General features: G+C 43.0%; 2 protein-coding genes across 9 annotated transcripts in view; one reads left to right on the top strand and one right to left on the bottom strand.

The window, feature by feature from the left end:
- The window catches only part of LOC113577449 (uncharacterized), a 32,608-nt gene extending 31,811 nt beyond the window's left edge, over window positions 1-797 (top strand). For all 3 annotated transcript variants that reach the window (XM_081716037.1, XM_081716038.1, XM_027010095.3), the window contains one exon: window positions 113-797. In XM_081716037.1, the coding sequence (XP_081572163.1) occupies window positions 113-507 (395 nt within the window). In that variant the 3' untranslated portion in view covers window positions 508-797. The remainder of the gene's footprint in view (window positions 1-112) is intronic.
- Window positions 798-2,139: 1,342 nt separating this feature from the next.
- Window positions 2,140-10,214, bottom strand: LOC145658579 (transforming growth factor beta regulator 1-like). 6 transcript variants are annotated; one of them, XM_081716039.1, is made up of 15 exons: window positions 9,913-10,214; window positions 9,577-9,760; window positions 9,321-9,378; window positions 9,125-9,207; window positions 8,985-9,021; window positions 8,598-8,678; window positions 7,729-7,929; window positions 7,534-7,604; window positions 5,966-6,201; window positions 5,630-5,769; window positions 4,908-5,054; window positions 4,371-4,468; window positions 4,140-4,250; window positions 3,854-4,017; window positions 2,140-3,519 (listed from the first exon to the last, which is right to left on the bottom strand). In XM_081716039.1, exons 2-15 carry the CDS (start codon window positions 9,702-9,704, stop codon window positions 3,392-3,394), a joined length of 1,683 nt encoding a protein of 560 aa, XP_081572165.1. In that variant the 5' UTR covers window positions 9,705-9,760; window positions 9,913-10,214; the 3' UTR covers window positions 2,140-3,391. The 6 variants fall into 6 exon arrangements, with proteins under 6 accessions (XP_081572165.1, XP_081572167.1, XP_081572166.1 ...); XM_081716041.1 differs by having other exon boundaries at window positions 2,140-3,486; XM_081716040.1 differs by having other exon boundaries at window positions 8,598-8,660.
- Between the last annotated feature and the right edge of the window lie 5,510 nt (window positions 10,215-15,724).

Below are 15,724 nucleotides of genomic sequence, written 5' to 3'. Positions count from 1 at the left end.
TTAATTTTCATACTTGGCAAAGCATTTAAACCTACGGATGTTATGTTAGAAGCTTGCGTTATAACTGGTGCTGTGTTGTCAATGTGTCTCTCCCTACTCTCTGCTGTCTCAGTGTCAGAGCCGAGTGGCAGGGAGTTCAGTCTGTACATGGTGCTGTTAGGGGTGCTGGCGGTTCTGTTGGCGGGGGGGTTCTCGGCGTGCGCACTGCTCCTGTCACGCCAGAACCGGCGCCGACAGCGTCGCACCAAGCAGCCCACCACCGAAGCCGCCGGCATCAACAACCAGCGGCACTTCTGCGCCTTCGTCCACAATGTGGAGCGGGGCAGGGCGCCACCGGCAACCGGACAGGCCATGCCCACGCTCTGGTCCGAGGAGATCGAGCTGACCCTCCCACCGTCGCCCGCCCTCAAGCCGGCACACACAGCCAAGCTGGACATCTGCAACCGCGAGCGAGAGAAGCTGAATCGCTTTCACTATGCTGCCGACGGCCAGGAGCTGGAGGTGTGACCTCTCCAGAAGGAGCGCCCGCCTTCAGGAAGGACTCAGGGCCCTACGAAGAAGTGTCCCCTCCACTGACCTCTCTCAAGCAGCGTCCCGCTGAACCTCGAACTGGGACTTGAAAAGGTCAAAGCGGGTGAAGGTTCCGCTGCGAGGTTCCTGGAGGTGGCCGTGCTCCAGAAGAGCAGCGGACCTCGCCGTTGTCGGCTCACACCAGCACCAAGGGTCAAACAATCGTCAATCAGAAGGTCAACGAAGACGGGGAGGATTTCTTTGTTTGTCGTTACTGTAATTTTGGAGTCATGATAATTTAAATGTTTTTGGTGTGTGTTTACACGTGCTCTGTGTATTTCTTCAGATCTGTGATTGTATGTGTGTGTGCATGTGTGTGTGCAAATGCATGAAGTTCTAAGACTCCCACAAAGCCATGCACATCATTACGTATCTTTCGGAACACCTTCGTGTTCCCTTCTCTAGTCAGATTAATGCAGGAAAGGAGGATCTGCTTCCGTTAAAAAAATGGAAAAGCAGGACTGTGGAGCAAAGCTGTCTGAAAGCGTGCCACACAATTCCTGAATCAAAATATCTTTCAGATTTTACATGTGATATATCATGATGCAGCTCTCAGAGATGTATGATTTTTTATATATACCTGAATGTAAATATACCCTCTTGTAAATATGCTGTATATAGAGGTATGGATCAGTCTTTTGTACGGTGGTTGTTGCCGTTTTGTCACCTTCTCCTTTTCTTTCCTTCACCTTCTGCCTGATATCTGCAGGCAGGTTGGTTTGGAATTAAAAAAGGCACCTGTGAACCAAAGGCTCACTGTTTCTGAAAACCAGGAAACTGGAGTAGCCACTTTGAATAGTGTAGTAAGTGTAGTATTGTAGTTATTGATTCTAGATTTTTAAAAATGTACACAACGGCTTTCGACGCACGTAAGTTTAAGCAAGTGAAGGAGAGTTTTGATAACTGGGAGTATTGCACGCATCACCTGCCTTCTGTAACACAGTTGTGGTAATACTGCACTTAATTATATATACCAATTCTCATACATCTATTTGTATGAAAAAAAAAAAAATCAATGTGACTTGAAATGGGTTTCCTATTAGAAAGATGTTCTCATTTGAGCTCGTATGGAATCCAGCTTGCGACCATGTTCACAGTACTGGAGAAAGTGAGTCGGAGAACAGCTAAGCGTGTGCCCAGACTGGAGAGCAAGACAGAGGTGCCCTTTGAACCTTTCTAGAGTAGGAATGGGCGGATATGTCCGTTGCCTTCCTGTTACCGCCCTTCCATGAGGAAATATGGGAAGTGAAGTCCTCGTAAAGAGTGCAAACATGCATGCTGGCACTCAGCAGCGTGGGCCAGCCGCCTGCCCTCCACACCTGCTGGGGGTGTCAGGATATCTGCCCCTCCCTGCACTGAAGCACATTGTGCTCTAGCCAAGGTGGGTGAGCGCACGAGCAGGGATTTTCCTCGGAGCGAAATTTGCTTGTAGATTAACTGTTCTGTAACATCTTAAACTTATGACATCCCAGGCTGATCATCATGCTTCTTACAGATATCTACCGTCAAGAATCACGCACCACCAAAGGTTCAGAGACAAACAGATCACAACACACACACACACACAAAGAAAGTACTGCACCGTGTATTTAACTTATTGCTGTGCTGGCCCTGACAGAGTGTTACAACAAGCACAGGTTAGAACATCGTCCCTGCTACTTTCACAGCTGCTATGATAACTGTAACCAACACTTTGCTGGTGTCCTACTTTGAACCAAGTTTATACACAAGGCATCTTTGTCAAAAACATGGAGAGAGAGCAGCTTTTGTCCTAGTGAGAATCCAAAGAATTGGGCAAGATCAGGAAAGCTGTTTACATAATGATCTTTGAACTTCAAGAAGACAGGGCGCCGAATGCAGACCTATTCATAGCTATATGTATGGTGTAGCATAGACAAAAGCCATTCTTGATTGAGTAAAGGAAGGATTTGAGCCCGTCACATACACTGTAGCAGACTAAGATTTTGTTTCATTTCATCCTATAGGTTTAGCTAGTATAACTAATTATTACAGATTTTGCTAGTATGAAACAAGACCCATTCGTAAGACCAGCACTAGCCATCCGTTTTTTAAATTCGGATTGTGACATCTTGTGGCTATTAGTGGTACTTCTGTTAAACTATTCCAGTGCTAAATATGGAAAATATGATGGAAAAAATGGAGACAAGGAAAAAACGGAAGGAAGGAAGGAAAGAAAATAAATAAATTATGTTACTGGGACACAGGCATCCATATATTTGCTGATAGGGGAAAAAAATGCACACTTAAGAGTTCTGTTTTCACTGCACATATAACTGGGATCATTTGCAATCAGCAATACTGAATGAGAGTTCATTGTAGGCCTGGAGCACAGAGCAGTTTGACCAAAGCAGAGCAGAAAGTGCACTGAGCACAGATGAGCTTCAGCTTCTCAGAACAGGCCAGACGAGATGAAATTAATCTAAAAGAACTGAAAAGCTTTAGGGAGTACAATTGCCCACCTTTCTGGTATCTCCAGTTACACACAGCAGTACACATGCACACAATTACAATCCCACAGGATGAAAAGCAACTAACAACCAATCAAAACATTATGATGTTAGAAAGTCTTAAAAGAACACAGCTACACAAGAGAATTATTAAATCATTAGATTAAAAAAGAGGATTTTGCAATGACAACTTATGTCAAATTACTGAATTCAAACTTCATAAGAACTTCAACTGGACTGAACATGACCAGGACGTTTAGGTTTTAGGTTCACGTTAGGTGAAATGGCTTGCGTCTGTGTGTGTGTGTGTGTCCAGCCAGTGTACAGACAGGGGGGGGCAGGCACAAGTGCCCTCAGGAGCTGGAGATGGAGCTGGCTGTAGCCTCCTCCAGAGACGCAGCACTCAACAGGTGCTGATGGGATGAAATGCCGGTTTGTAGGGGCCGCACTGTGGAAAGACATGAGATGTGGTGTCCATTTCCTGAAGATGAACCATAAACCATAATTACCAATTTAGAGATTGAACAAGGTCATCCTAACTGCAGATTGGTGCCCCCTGTAGGAACCCTGTGTGAGCACTCATTATATTCAAAGGGCAAGGTAAGTGTTATTTTGGGCACTGTATAGTCTCTACCTAAAGCTTTTTGAAAGTGGTTCTGACTGTGTTGCCCTCTTTTGTGGAATCAAGCTTTGATTGGATATTTAGGGAATGGGGTCTTATTGACACAGAATTATACTAAAGTCAAAGTATGATTTCCAGATCTGGGATCAGCTCCAATGAGTTTCACTGTTCTATGATGATTTGATTGGCTGACCTGTACTACTCTGGTCCAGAGTAAGGCTCTGATTGGCCAGGCCCTCATCACAGGCCAGCAGATGCTGGAAAGCATCGAAATTCACGGATGCGTCATCTTCCGACAGCGTCTGAGGGACCTGTCCGTCGCCTGGCCGACACACTTCAAACCGCACCCAGTGATAGCTTAAAGACAGGCGCACACAAACAAACAAACAACTCCAGGTAGACCTATGCCAGTTTCCGTTGTTTCTCATTTTAGCATGGCTTTAATACGTGACCCGAGAGAGAAAGAGCTGCCCACTTACTTCCTGCATTTGCGCGCTCCAGGACAGCTCTGGATCAGGTTCTGAACGGTTGGGTGAGAGAAACCAAAGAAGTCAGCGCCAGAGGGGCTGACGTTGGTCAAGGGCTTCCCTCTGTGCAAAGTCAAAAGACCAAACTTAGAACAGCAATACGTACATGCATTACACTGTTTATTGTGGCACAGAAGCACTGTGATCAGCAGTTGAAGAACTGGCAGCAGCAGACGCCTCTACCTCGTAGCTGCGATGGCCTTCAGCAGCTCAGCATGGCAGCTGAGTGCGGAGGCAGCCACGATAGTGTTCTGGGGGTCCTCTTCCGGGACTATCTCGAACTGTAACACACAAATCACCCAGCCCTCCAATGGCACTTAGGACATTTTGGAAAGTTGAAGAGTTAGACTTCAGGCGGTTCAGTGTGGCAACTGGGTAAACAAATGCACCAACTTCTGCCTTTTGATTCGTGAATTTGAAGGAAAAGGCTGGGAGCCATTATAGACCTCAAATTAATTCAGTAAACTGAAAGAGATGAACTACAATAGCTCAAAAAAGACTTGTCACATAATGAGAACTGCTTTAAAGACAGAACTCAAGTTTGACTTACCAACACCAAGCTACACAAAATCCTGTAGCTCACCTGGTAGAGCGAAGCTAAGAACGCTGAAGCCATGCGGTCGATTTCCAAGGGCACTCGCATATGAACATACTGACAAATATGTAAGCTGCTGTTGCTCTGGATAAATGAAATGGTCTTAAAGAACGGACTGACCATACCTGTGGTCCCTGGCCACCATCCTTGATTTGACAGGTGTACAGGCACTGCTGCTCGGGGTTCCTGGTGCTGGCAAACACTCGTGTGCTGCAAAAACCCACTGGGTAGATAGCGCTTTCATCATGGAAGAGGGCCCTGTCTGTGATTATCTGTGAGATGCATACAAGCCAGCTGTCATTTACTGTACATCTCCCGATTAACCCCTATGCTACGGTGCACAGTGGTCAGTGAGAATATGAAAGAATGATGACTTCTAGAGTTTATTACAAAATATTACTTAGATTATAGATAACCGATTATATTAGATTAGACTATAGATTACTGGTCTAATATTGTCCAATTAGCACTCTGTAGGCATCATTAATTGTGGTTTAAATAGTACTAATAGCAGTGAGTTGTGTTAATTTCTTTGAATGAAACATTGTATAGTGGGATGTTTCTTCAGCAGTGTAACAGCATAATCAAGGCTTTTTTAGAAGGTCAAAAGTGATACAAAGCACACCAAATACACAAGCACTCTCTGTACACAAACAAAATGCAATTGCAACACAAAGTTGGAATCTGTGTTAATACTTCAAAGCAGAAACTTCTCAGTACTGCAGTACATGGAATTCAGAAATCGATACTGCATAGGAAAGCCGGCCTCCATTCAGGTCTGCGCAGGAGACGGGAGATAATATGATATTCGTGTGTTGTGGGTAAAGGGCCTGCGCTGATTACTAACCTCCCCCAGGCTGTAGAGAGTGAGACCACCCAATACGATGGGGAACACGGGTCTACCAGTGGAGTCCAGTGGGATGGGCCGCACCAGCTTACGTACCCCGCCCTCGGCCACTTTCCTCTTCTTAGACATTTTCTTTGTCACTGAGAACAGTAGGAGAACGAACACTTGCACAAAGAGGACAATACCCAGCAACAGCGTTACTGCCCAATCTATGGGCGTCTGCCTTTTCACAACAGAAACCTTTTATTATGAAAGAAATGGAAACCGTTCTGCGGTGGGAGAGAATAAAACTGGCAAGCTTGGATGTTGTGACCCTCAGGGGAATTTCTGGCTCACCACTTTCTTCTCTTCCGTTTTCCCGCCCTCGTTCTTTTCGTTCTTTCTTGGGTTTCTTCTGGAAGCCGTCGTCGGGCCCTGAGGGGACAGGTGCCTGGCTTTGGCTGGCCGGCGCAACAGTGCCCCCTGCAGTACTGGAACTGAAAGTGGCAGGAGTGTGGGAAGTGTTGCTGGGGGTTGAGAGCAGCTCCCCCTCTGTCAGAGACTGGAACTGCAAGAGAGTCTTCAGTAGGAACCTGAAAAAACAGTGTGAATTCAAAGTGAATTCAACAAGCTCTTGAGACAGATGAGGACAGACACATGGGATACTAAACCAACTGGACCAGCATCTGCTGATGCCTGCTACTCACCCATAAACGCCAGCAAAATACATATCACGAAGAATTTCTACACACTCCAGATTTTTATTCAGATACCAACTTCATAAGTATGGGTTCATGAAAAACAGAAATGTAATCACAGTGGAAAATTGCGAAATACTATATACACATGGAATTTCCTTTCAGTAGCAATATGCAGCATACCTGCCAGAATGAAAATCAAGGCCTCTGTTATATTGTTTTCATGTCATTTGACCTCTTTACTGAAAAACAATACATGTGGCTTTGCATTTTAAAATACTGAATTCAGGTCAGAATTTAATATAACCCACCTTGAGATGCCAACGTGAATATACCAAGAGGTAAGTTTTGGTCATCTGTGATCATTTAGGAGTCTGTTGTGGCTCCTGGACTACACCCCAAATTCATCAGCAGGCTACGACTGGACAGTAATTGCATTTCACTGTGGCATGAATAGCACACTGAAATGCAATGAATTGTATCGTGTTTTATTTTGGCATGTCCACAGCAGCAGACAGTGGGATGCAATATTGTTGGGAGTTGATTGCACGTCAAATTTTGCATTGTTTTACTGCAAATTCAGCATTTCATTTATTAAAACAAATTCATTCATATTGCTTTTCTGATAAGAGATGGAGCGAATGTTAAAATCAATGTAATGAATCTTTCATTTGGTATTTTGGCATGTTTTGTGCATTTCACGGTTTAAACAACTTCATGTGTGTTCTGCATAACTACATTCACTACATCTCAGTGTGGCATATATGGTTGAATTGAAAAACAACTGTTGTGCCTTGAATACATTTCAAGGTGGATTGTATTCCATTCTGACATGAATTCAGCATTTGTTCTTTTTAAATGCATAGCTGCATGCAATGTTTTTCAATAAAGAGGTCAAATAACGTGAAAGCAATAACAGGATTTCCATTTCATTCTGGCTGGTATTCTGCATGTTAATTCCATTTCACATTTTTACCACTGTCAATTTGGCACAAATTCCTCTCCATGTATTAGCAAATATAAACCTGACAATATATTGACTATTAAGACACATCGTGAATCTTTCTTTCTTTGGAATGATTTATTGCACATATTTGTCACTGCGCTTGCCTGAAGTTATTTTTAAGATAGCAGATTAATTCAAAAACACCAACTTATTTTGCTTATTAGGACTATAATATGCCCACCAGGGGCAAAGCATCCATCATCCTGGGATTTTTCACCTACCTCCTCTCCTCCTTTGCACGCACAAACTTCTCCTCCAAGTGGGCAACTTCATCACACAGAGCTGCGTTTTCCTGCATTCGAAAGGGAGCTTAGCACTTGGAAATCAGGCACACAGTAATAGGTCAGTAAGTCTTGTACAAGTGTTGAAATATTCCCACCATGCTTCGGAATCTTCCCCACCGAAGGAATACTCACAAACACCATGGCACGAGCAGCTCTGCGAAGACGGAGGTACTTGAACCTGTACTTCTCATTCTGGTTCCTGCGCAGGGTCTTCCTGGCCTTCGATCTAGGTTCTGGGTGTCCATGAGGGGAAGGCGCGGACGGGAGAGCCGAGCTGGAAAAGGCCGTCTGCGTGGAGAAAGCCTGCAAAGCCTGCTGCCTTTCCTCATCTGTCTGGATGTGGCACAAAGTGGAAAAGTACACATGGTATGTGGGGAACGCTAAAGTTTAACACAGGAACAAATGTTGCACTAAAACGAATAAATAAACAGGAGTCTGGGCCACACACACACACACACACACACACACACACACACACACACACACACAGACAGACAGAGACGCAGACTGTGTGATGGCACAGGCTTTCTAGACACACACATTCACAAAATGGCCACTGTAGCATCCTGATGGTAACCTAAAAATACATTTACACAACAGGTAATAACAATTAATAGTGAATAAGAATAAAATAAATGATAGTGCTTATACAAAAATAACCTGAACACTGTACAGTGATGAACTTTAACAAATGTTTCAAATCAAAAGGTAAAATGTGCTTAGATGGTGAGACCTGGAGTGTCTTTTTCTTAATCTCCTTGCCATTTTGGCTTGGTTTTGGCCAACAGAGAAGTGAGATGTAGTCAGCACAAAGCAAACTTACCAAGAGGCAAGTTTGGTAAGAGATGTGTGCTCGGTATAATACACACACACTTACCAACTTACCAAAGTCGCACATATTACCGAGTTTGAGCTGTCTTATCTGGTGTTTCCTGGTCTGTTCTGCCCAGACTAATGATAGATTAGAAAAGTGACATGTACCCAGCATGAAACAAACTTACCAAGAGGGCAAAGACGCCGTTTCTGTTCTCAATCCTCTTGAAGCGCCTGCTTCCTTTCTGTGTCTGAAATACAGCGCGAAACTGAAGCCATGCTAAGTCTGGTGGCAAGGCCTGAGCGTCATAGTTGGAACACCACGGTGTAAACCTCTCATCATGTGGTGCTTGTCAGAGCTCCCTCTCGGGCAGAGGCATTAACCCCGATGCAAGTAACAATTGTGCTCTACCTCCCGGGTCATAATTAAATCAATATTTTATAACAAAAAGATGTAAATGAAAAACAGATACATGCTACTGGTTATAAATAAAATACATGGAATACAAATTATAAGTGGCATAATGACAGAAATGATATAGACACACACCATGGTAATCCATGCAATGACTTACCTCACGGTACATCACAGCTTCGAGACTTGACTTTGCACTGAGAATGGAATATTTTCTTTTAAATTTTTTTATTAATACTCCACTGAAAGTATTGGGTGTTGCATGCAAGGTGTCGCAAAGGACACAATTCGACTCCATACTTTGACTGCACCAGTCCCCGATCAATGATCCTCTGCTTGATCTCTTTGATGTGCATAGGTCTCCCTGCTTCTTCCAGAACAATCTGAAACAATTGAGGAAGGATTTAGTTCAAGAAGGCAGGAAATCACATGCAACAAAACAGAATTTAATTATTGTCTCACACCAGCATCTGAAGAAATAAGAAAAAGGTGTGACCTGGGCAGCATCAAGCCACGTAAGGTTTGGTTTATCTGAGACTTCTCCGGGTGGCTCACTTAATCAGAAAAACACCACAACACAACCTACTTGAATACAAATACAATACAAATCTAAGTGTGTTTTAAGCAGTACAAAGCTTAGTGTTTATACTTGTCTAGTTCATGTCATCCAGCAATCTAAACCTTTTGCTAATTGACTAAGGGGGGGGATTTTACAGACACTTGAATGCTTCACAGTACTGTCAAACACACACGTTTCAAGAGTTTCAGACGTCCCAGACAGGCCAGTCATGTTGTCCAATGCTGGGAAAAGTGAATAACTGCCTTGACCGTCGGACTCCATCTCTGACTCGAAGTTGGAAAGGGTGTTGAGAGAGTCCATTGGTACCAGTGGTACTGTCGTAGATCTGCGATTATGTGCTGTGTCGGTAAAGCAGGCTGGTGTGGGAAAACACAGACGATGGAGGTTAGCTAGCTAGGCAGCTAACTCGTATGTAAATAGGCTAAGTTAGTTAACCTAGCTAACTCGATCGCAATTAGCCAAATTCAGACTGCGGTCAGAAAAACAAACGGGCAAACCTCTCACTTACCTAGCTCTGCATCACCATCAAGAACGGGTGACAAACACCTAAGCTACGCTAACTAAGTAGCTAGCTAAGGATTTCATTGCATTTAAACCTAGCTAGCGCTACTTCACCTGGCTATATCCATCTTACCAACATTTAACGTTAGCTCGCTAACTAAATTAGTAGTCTTTTTTTAACCAGTGTTCTTATTTTGTGAAGAACAGCCGGAAATATAATGTAGGTAGATAACCTAGATATGCAATATATAGCCTATAACTAGCTACTTTATGCAGTCTGTACAGTGGTGGAACCCCTCACCATTCTCTTTTCCCGGGAAGGAATTTCCGAGAACACCAACGTCCGTTTGTTCTACATCGTCAGTCACCAAATTTGCATCGTCCGCTCGCCATCTAGTGGACGTGGAGTGAAGAATCCCGTGTTACTGCACGAGTACACGTTTACAAAGCTCGAGTGCACCATTTACTTCCACGCATATGTTACGGTTTACAAGCTGTCTTATCTGTACCGCGCGTGTATAGTATATATTAGACTATGCCATATCAGTCTGTATTATGGTTATAGTATGATATAATACTATATTATGAAATTAGGTCTGGCAGAATATTTCTGTTTATTTTCTTTTTTCAGTGTAGGTTATTGCGTGCATCGTGCTACAGTAGTGTCTGTGCTGCCTGATGTGATGTTATCATATCCTAGTCCCTTTGTTTGAGCCCCTTTTCACTTGTGTTCAACTCCTGTTGTGATAAACCTCACATTTCACCTAGATATTACTTAGTGGACAATTGTAATTAAGAATGTTTTAATAGTATATAAAGTCTATGGTTCAGTGGTTCAGTGATCTGGAATGGCCCTTACTGAAGCCAACAGGCTAGTAATCCTAGTAATCCTAGCAATATGTCTTGATGAGACACACTGTTGGCTCTTGCCCTGTGTTTGATTTTTCTTCTCCATGAACTCTTACCCCTCATGAACGCTAAATGACCTGAGTTCTTGAAAGTACTTAGTCTTGAATGTGCTATTTATAACCCACCCATGCACATGCACGTGTGCTCATGCACACACACACCACTAACAGTGGGGAGCAAACACACCCAGGTTTGGGAGGGTTATTTTAAAAGTATATTTGTTTACAGATTATTGATTAACTATTTAAAACATAAATTGTAAACTAATCCATTAGATTACTTACAATTCATTATTTTCTTGGTTTGACTGTCAGCGTTACCGATTCTGGCCACCAGTGGTCCACCTCGGAGGAATACTAGTTCGGTCTCCATAGTTACATTCTCATATCGTATTTTTCACCTCGAATCCCTGCCTAGCACTTTGTACTGTTGCTATTTCTGCCCTCTGCCCTCTCTGATTTTTGGCCCTGCTCTGCTTTTTGGAATACTCTTTACCTGGTCCTGTTGTACAGACTTTTGCTATTAAGTTTTACCCACATATGGTTTCTTCTTGTGCTCCTGAGTCTCATTCGTTACATTAACAAAGAGTTTCAGATCACTGGTCCTCTACTGTGCCAACTAGTGTAGCCAACAGCTCCCGCAAGATCCAGTATCTTCTCTGTGCAGAGTCATGAACAACTTAGCACAAGTGTGAAAGTCCTACACGCCTGTCAAATAGGCCCCAACAAACCTGGCAGACAAGCTAGTGTGATCACTTCAGAAAGAAACCAATGTGCTAAGAGAAAGATGCAAAGAAGAAGAATGGAGCAAAAGAGAATTTACAGGTATAACGAGGATAATATGAGTGAAAACAGAATGAAAATATGAGAGAGGAAGTCATCCAGATGCTGTCCAAGATGCTGAGTACTCACAGACAGGGTAAAAAGGGTCAAAACAGTCATAGACAGGTAACCCTGCAATGTATTACAAGTGCAACTACAATAACAAAATTCTGAAGATGTCAAAGAATTCTTGGAAGTGATGATGACGTGCCATGGATAATCGAGGATTCAGGAAGATGGTTTGGCAAGAGAGGATCTACCTGCAATTTGTTGATAAGGCTAGAAAAGCAGGTGAAAAAGCCACTGTCATGAAACCTGCATTCATAAATGCCAGACATGTCAGTACAGAAGACTAGCAGAGCATACATTAAGTACAAGCCATGACACTCCTGTGTTTACAAAACCTCTGGGTGTCCTCCACTGGTTGGCATCTGGCTGTCTCAGCATGGCCTGTAAACATGGCCACTCAATAAACAATACATTTTCAAGTAATATGCTAAACCAAACATGTCATCACCCATGTTGTGGCAAAGTACCCAAGATAAAACCTTGCAATTGGGTCCTCTGCCTTTTGTGTGTGTGTTTATGTGCTCAATCGTTACAGAATATTTTGCCTATCTATGGATCCAGTAGAGGTTCAAGACAGACTGGCCCAACAAGAAGTCTTCATTGCCAAACTACGTGAGACAGTTCAGACTTTCACAGGCTCTTCCCTCAGCTGCCTGGAACTGTTTTGTGTGAGATATATCAGGGGAGATGTACAGCTGCTGACTATGCTAGAGAATTCCGTACAACCACCCCTGGCAGTGGCTGGATGGAAACGGCACTGAAAACCATGTTTCATTGTGGACTCTCTCCTGAACTCCAAACAGAACTCATGTGGCAAGGAGAGTCAGCTACGCTATCTGAACTCATCAAATTCACCATTAACGTGGATAACCTACGACGTGCACATCGTCTATCGCAACGCACACCACAGCCATGTCGTTCTGGGCCACCCTGGCAGCGAATCCACTGAAGTCCCCAAGCCAATGCAAGTGGGTTGCTGATGCCTCACCATCCAAGAACTAGCTAGACAATTCTCCAGTGGGTTGTGCCTGTATTGTGGCGCTAACAGTCACTTCAGCGATTGCTGCCCTGTCCGCCTCTGTTGAGAGAACGAGAGGATTTCTACGTCTAGCACACATGTAAGAACATCTTCTCTACTGTATATTACTTGTTATCTTACACTACCTGTAGTTCTGTCTGTCAATGGTAAGTGTTTCTCTCTCTGCCTTCTGGATTCTGGAGCAGCTGGGATTTTTTTGGAGGTTGGGTTAGCTACACAACTAAGAATCACTAAAATGACCTTAGATCCCCCGTTATGTGTTAATTCCCTTAATGGCCAACCCATAGGTGAGGGTGTAATCACATACAAAACTGTCCTGGTCACACTTAAGATCGGCTTTTTTCACTGAGTCAATCCAGTTTATTCTTTTACCCACGTTCCGTGACTCCATTATATTGGACTTTCCCTGGTTGTCTACCCATGACCCTAGTATCCTGGTCTACTGCTGAACTGCAGTCATGGAGGAAGCACTGCTTTCAGAACTACATGTCTTTGCCAGTCTTCCAGATGCCCCATCCCTTTGCTCTATAGGCCCTTCTCGGATGTATTCATTAAGGCTACTGAACCTCCGCCTCATCGACCTTGGGACTGTATGGTGGAACTCCTTCCTGGGGCTTCCCTACCATGACGAGCTAAACCCTACCCACTTTCTCAGCCTGAGGAGGCAGCTATGGAGGCATATGTTGCAGAGGTCCTGCAACACGGCTTAATTCGTCCCTCCACTTCTCCAGTTGCTGCTGGTTTCTTCTTTGTAGAGCAAAAGGGAGGGGGATTAAGGCCATGCATTGACTACTGGACCCTAAACGGAGTGGAAAGCATGCTTATGTTCTCTACAGATAACGATACCAATCTTCTGTCTTTGAAATTGATATGAACATGTTTTCTGACTTTCCCACACACCCAGCTAAAGATGCCAGGAAAAGAGGTGCTTAGGGTCAGTGACTCATAACATTCATAATTTCTGTTAATAAGAATTAATTTTAAAAATAATTTCCCCTAGGGCAATGCCTGTGCAGCTTTTAAATGTCACAACACAGTCAGTCTGATGGCCATGTGTTCATGCACTCCTTTTTGTACAAAATAGCCACTCTGCTCACCAGGATCCAGGAGCTCACCGTTTGACTTCCTTTTCAGTTAAAAGAATACAAGAAAAGAGGTTAAGGAGGAATAAATAATCGAGATGATCTGAGCATTGTTCACATATCCAGCACTGACACCTAGGGTACCTATTCACTGTGGGGCACTGACCACCCTCCTGATGCCTGTTGTGGGATTAAGAAAAAAGCAGGGGTCAAGAACCATTGTCGTTGGATTTTCGGAATTTTTCACTGGGAGTTTTATAAAATCTTTAAATTTAAAACACTGATACAACTGTATGAGTGCTTCTTCTTTGAAGGACATTGTTTGGACATTGTTATCATATCCTAGTTAGCTTTGTTTGATCCCTTTTCACTCAGGTTCAACTCCTGCTGTGATAAGCCTCACATTTCACCTAGATATTTACATTTACATTACCTACATATTACTCAATGGACAATAAGAATGCATTAATAGCCAATGGCAAATTATTGTGTTCGTTTGGTGTTTGGGAGAGGCCCTTGTATAAGACAACAGGCTAATCATCCTGGATGAAGTCTTATCCCCAGTGACTACTAAATAACCAGAGTGCCATGTAAACGTTGAGTAGACATTCCAAAGTGCTGCGAATGTGCTTCGGAATATGTTCGGTATGTTTCTGTGTTTTGCTTATGAGGATGTTTGTAGTTAAAGAATTATTAGTCCTAACTTTTTTTGCTTATTTTGGGAAAGTTTCTCTACCCCCATTGTTCTTGGGTTGCATCAGACAGAAAAAAAACAGGAGTGGGTTTCAGTCAGCATGCCAAGCAGGAAAATTCCAAATTTTACAGATCACTTCATTAGGGTGGGGTAGTTTGAATTAGGCTTTATATGATTATTTCAAAGTTTGAGTTCTTTTTCATGTTTTGCCAGACTAACGCCTAGCTTGCGCTGCCTTTGCTAAAATAGGCCATTGCAAGTATGATTTCAAACTGATGTATGTCATTCTTCTGCACCAGTGATCTGAAGATGTAATTATGTTTATGGTAAGATGATTATGACACTAGTCTTACTAAGACACAATCTTTTTAACAGCACATTCTTGTGGTCATGGGCTAACTAGGGTCTTACTCAACCTAAACTAGTGTGATTTAAAACATCTGATCCAGTGCAATGTTGCTCTACGTTTCCCTACCAAAGTCTGTTTTTGTGTAACCCTAAAAAGAAAGGTTGCCTGCTTTTTTCCCCCTTTTTTCAACAAACTTGTTTGTCTCCACACATGCTTTGCTCCTGTGTGTACAAAATGTCACAGTAGACCTTTAAAGTCATCACATGCGATCTTAAACTGGATGGTGCCTCAGGCGTAAACCACACTAACATTAGTAAATTGGAAAACATTTGTTTTGTTTGGAAAATGTATGTCTATAAAATAAAACATCTTTTCAAATGTGCTCTTGGGAATGTGGGCAGTTCTGAAATGCAGCTTTAGTGTTGTGGTCTGAATAAGGGAAGACGTAGCTGTTATAAAACACTGACATAAATATGTGACCTCCACAGTTACAAAATTGCAGAGCTTTACTGCAGTAAGTATTTTAATTTCATGTTGAGCTGCTCAACTTCCTAATCTGTCAAAGCAAATAAACTTTTCCCTGCCATTGGCTCTACATATTGGCTGCTATGTTTCATGCAACTGTGACGTAGCAGCCAACAAAGTACTGTCTTTGAAATGACAGAGGAGTCATAGGTCAGACAAATGCGCATGCATATCATTCACCATTTCCACCTCTTTTACGATAATTGATAAGGGGTGTGACTGGGATATCTCTGTATATTCAGTCAAATACTTGTCTCTAATCCTTTGAGATTTGTGGCATCTGACAACAAAAAAAATCACTGACGATAACACACCTAAACTTTGCAACTCA

The sequence above is a fragment of the Electrophorus electricus genome, chromosome 6 (genome assembly GCF_041902795.1).
Source record: "Electrophorus electricus isolate QZ-2024a chromosome 6, ASM4190279v1, whole genome shotgun sequence".
NCBI classification, from domain to species: domain Eukaryota; kingdom Metazoa; phylum Chordata; class Actinopteri; order Gymnotiformes; family Gymnotidae; genus Electrophorus; species Electrophorus electricus.
The sequence above is the reverse complement of the archived record's forward strand: the minus strand, read 5'-3'. Positions and strand labels throughout refer to the sequence as shown.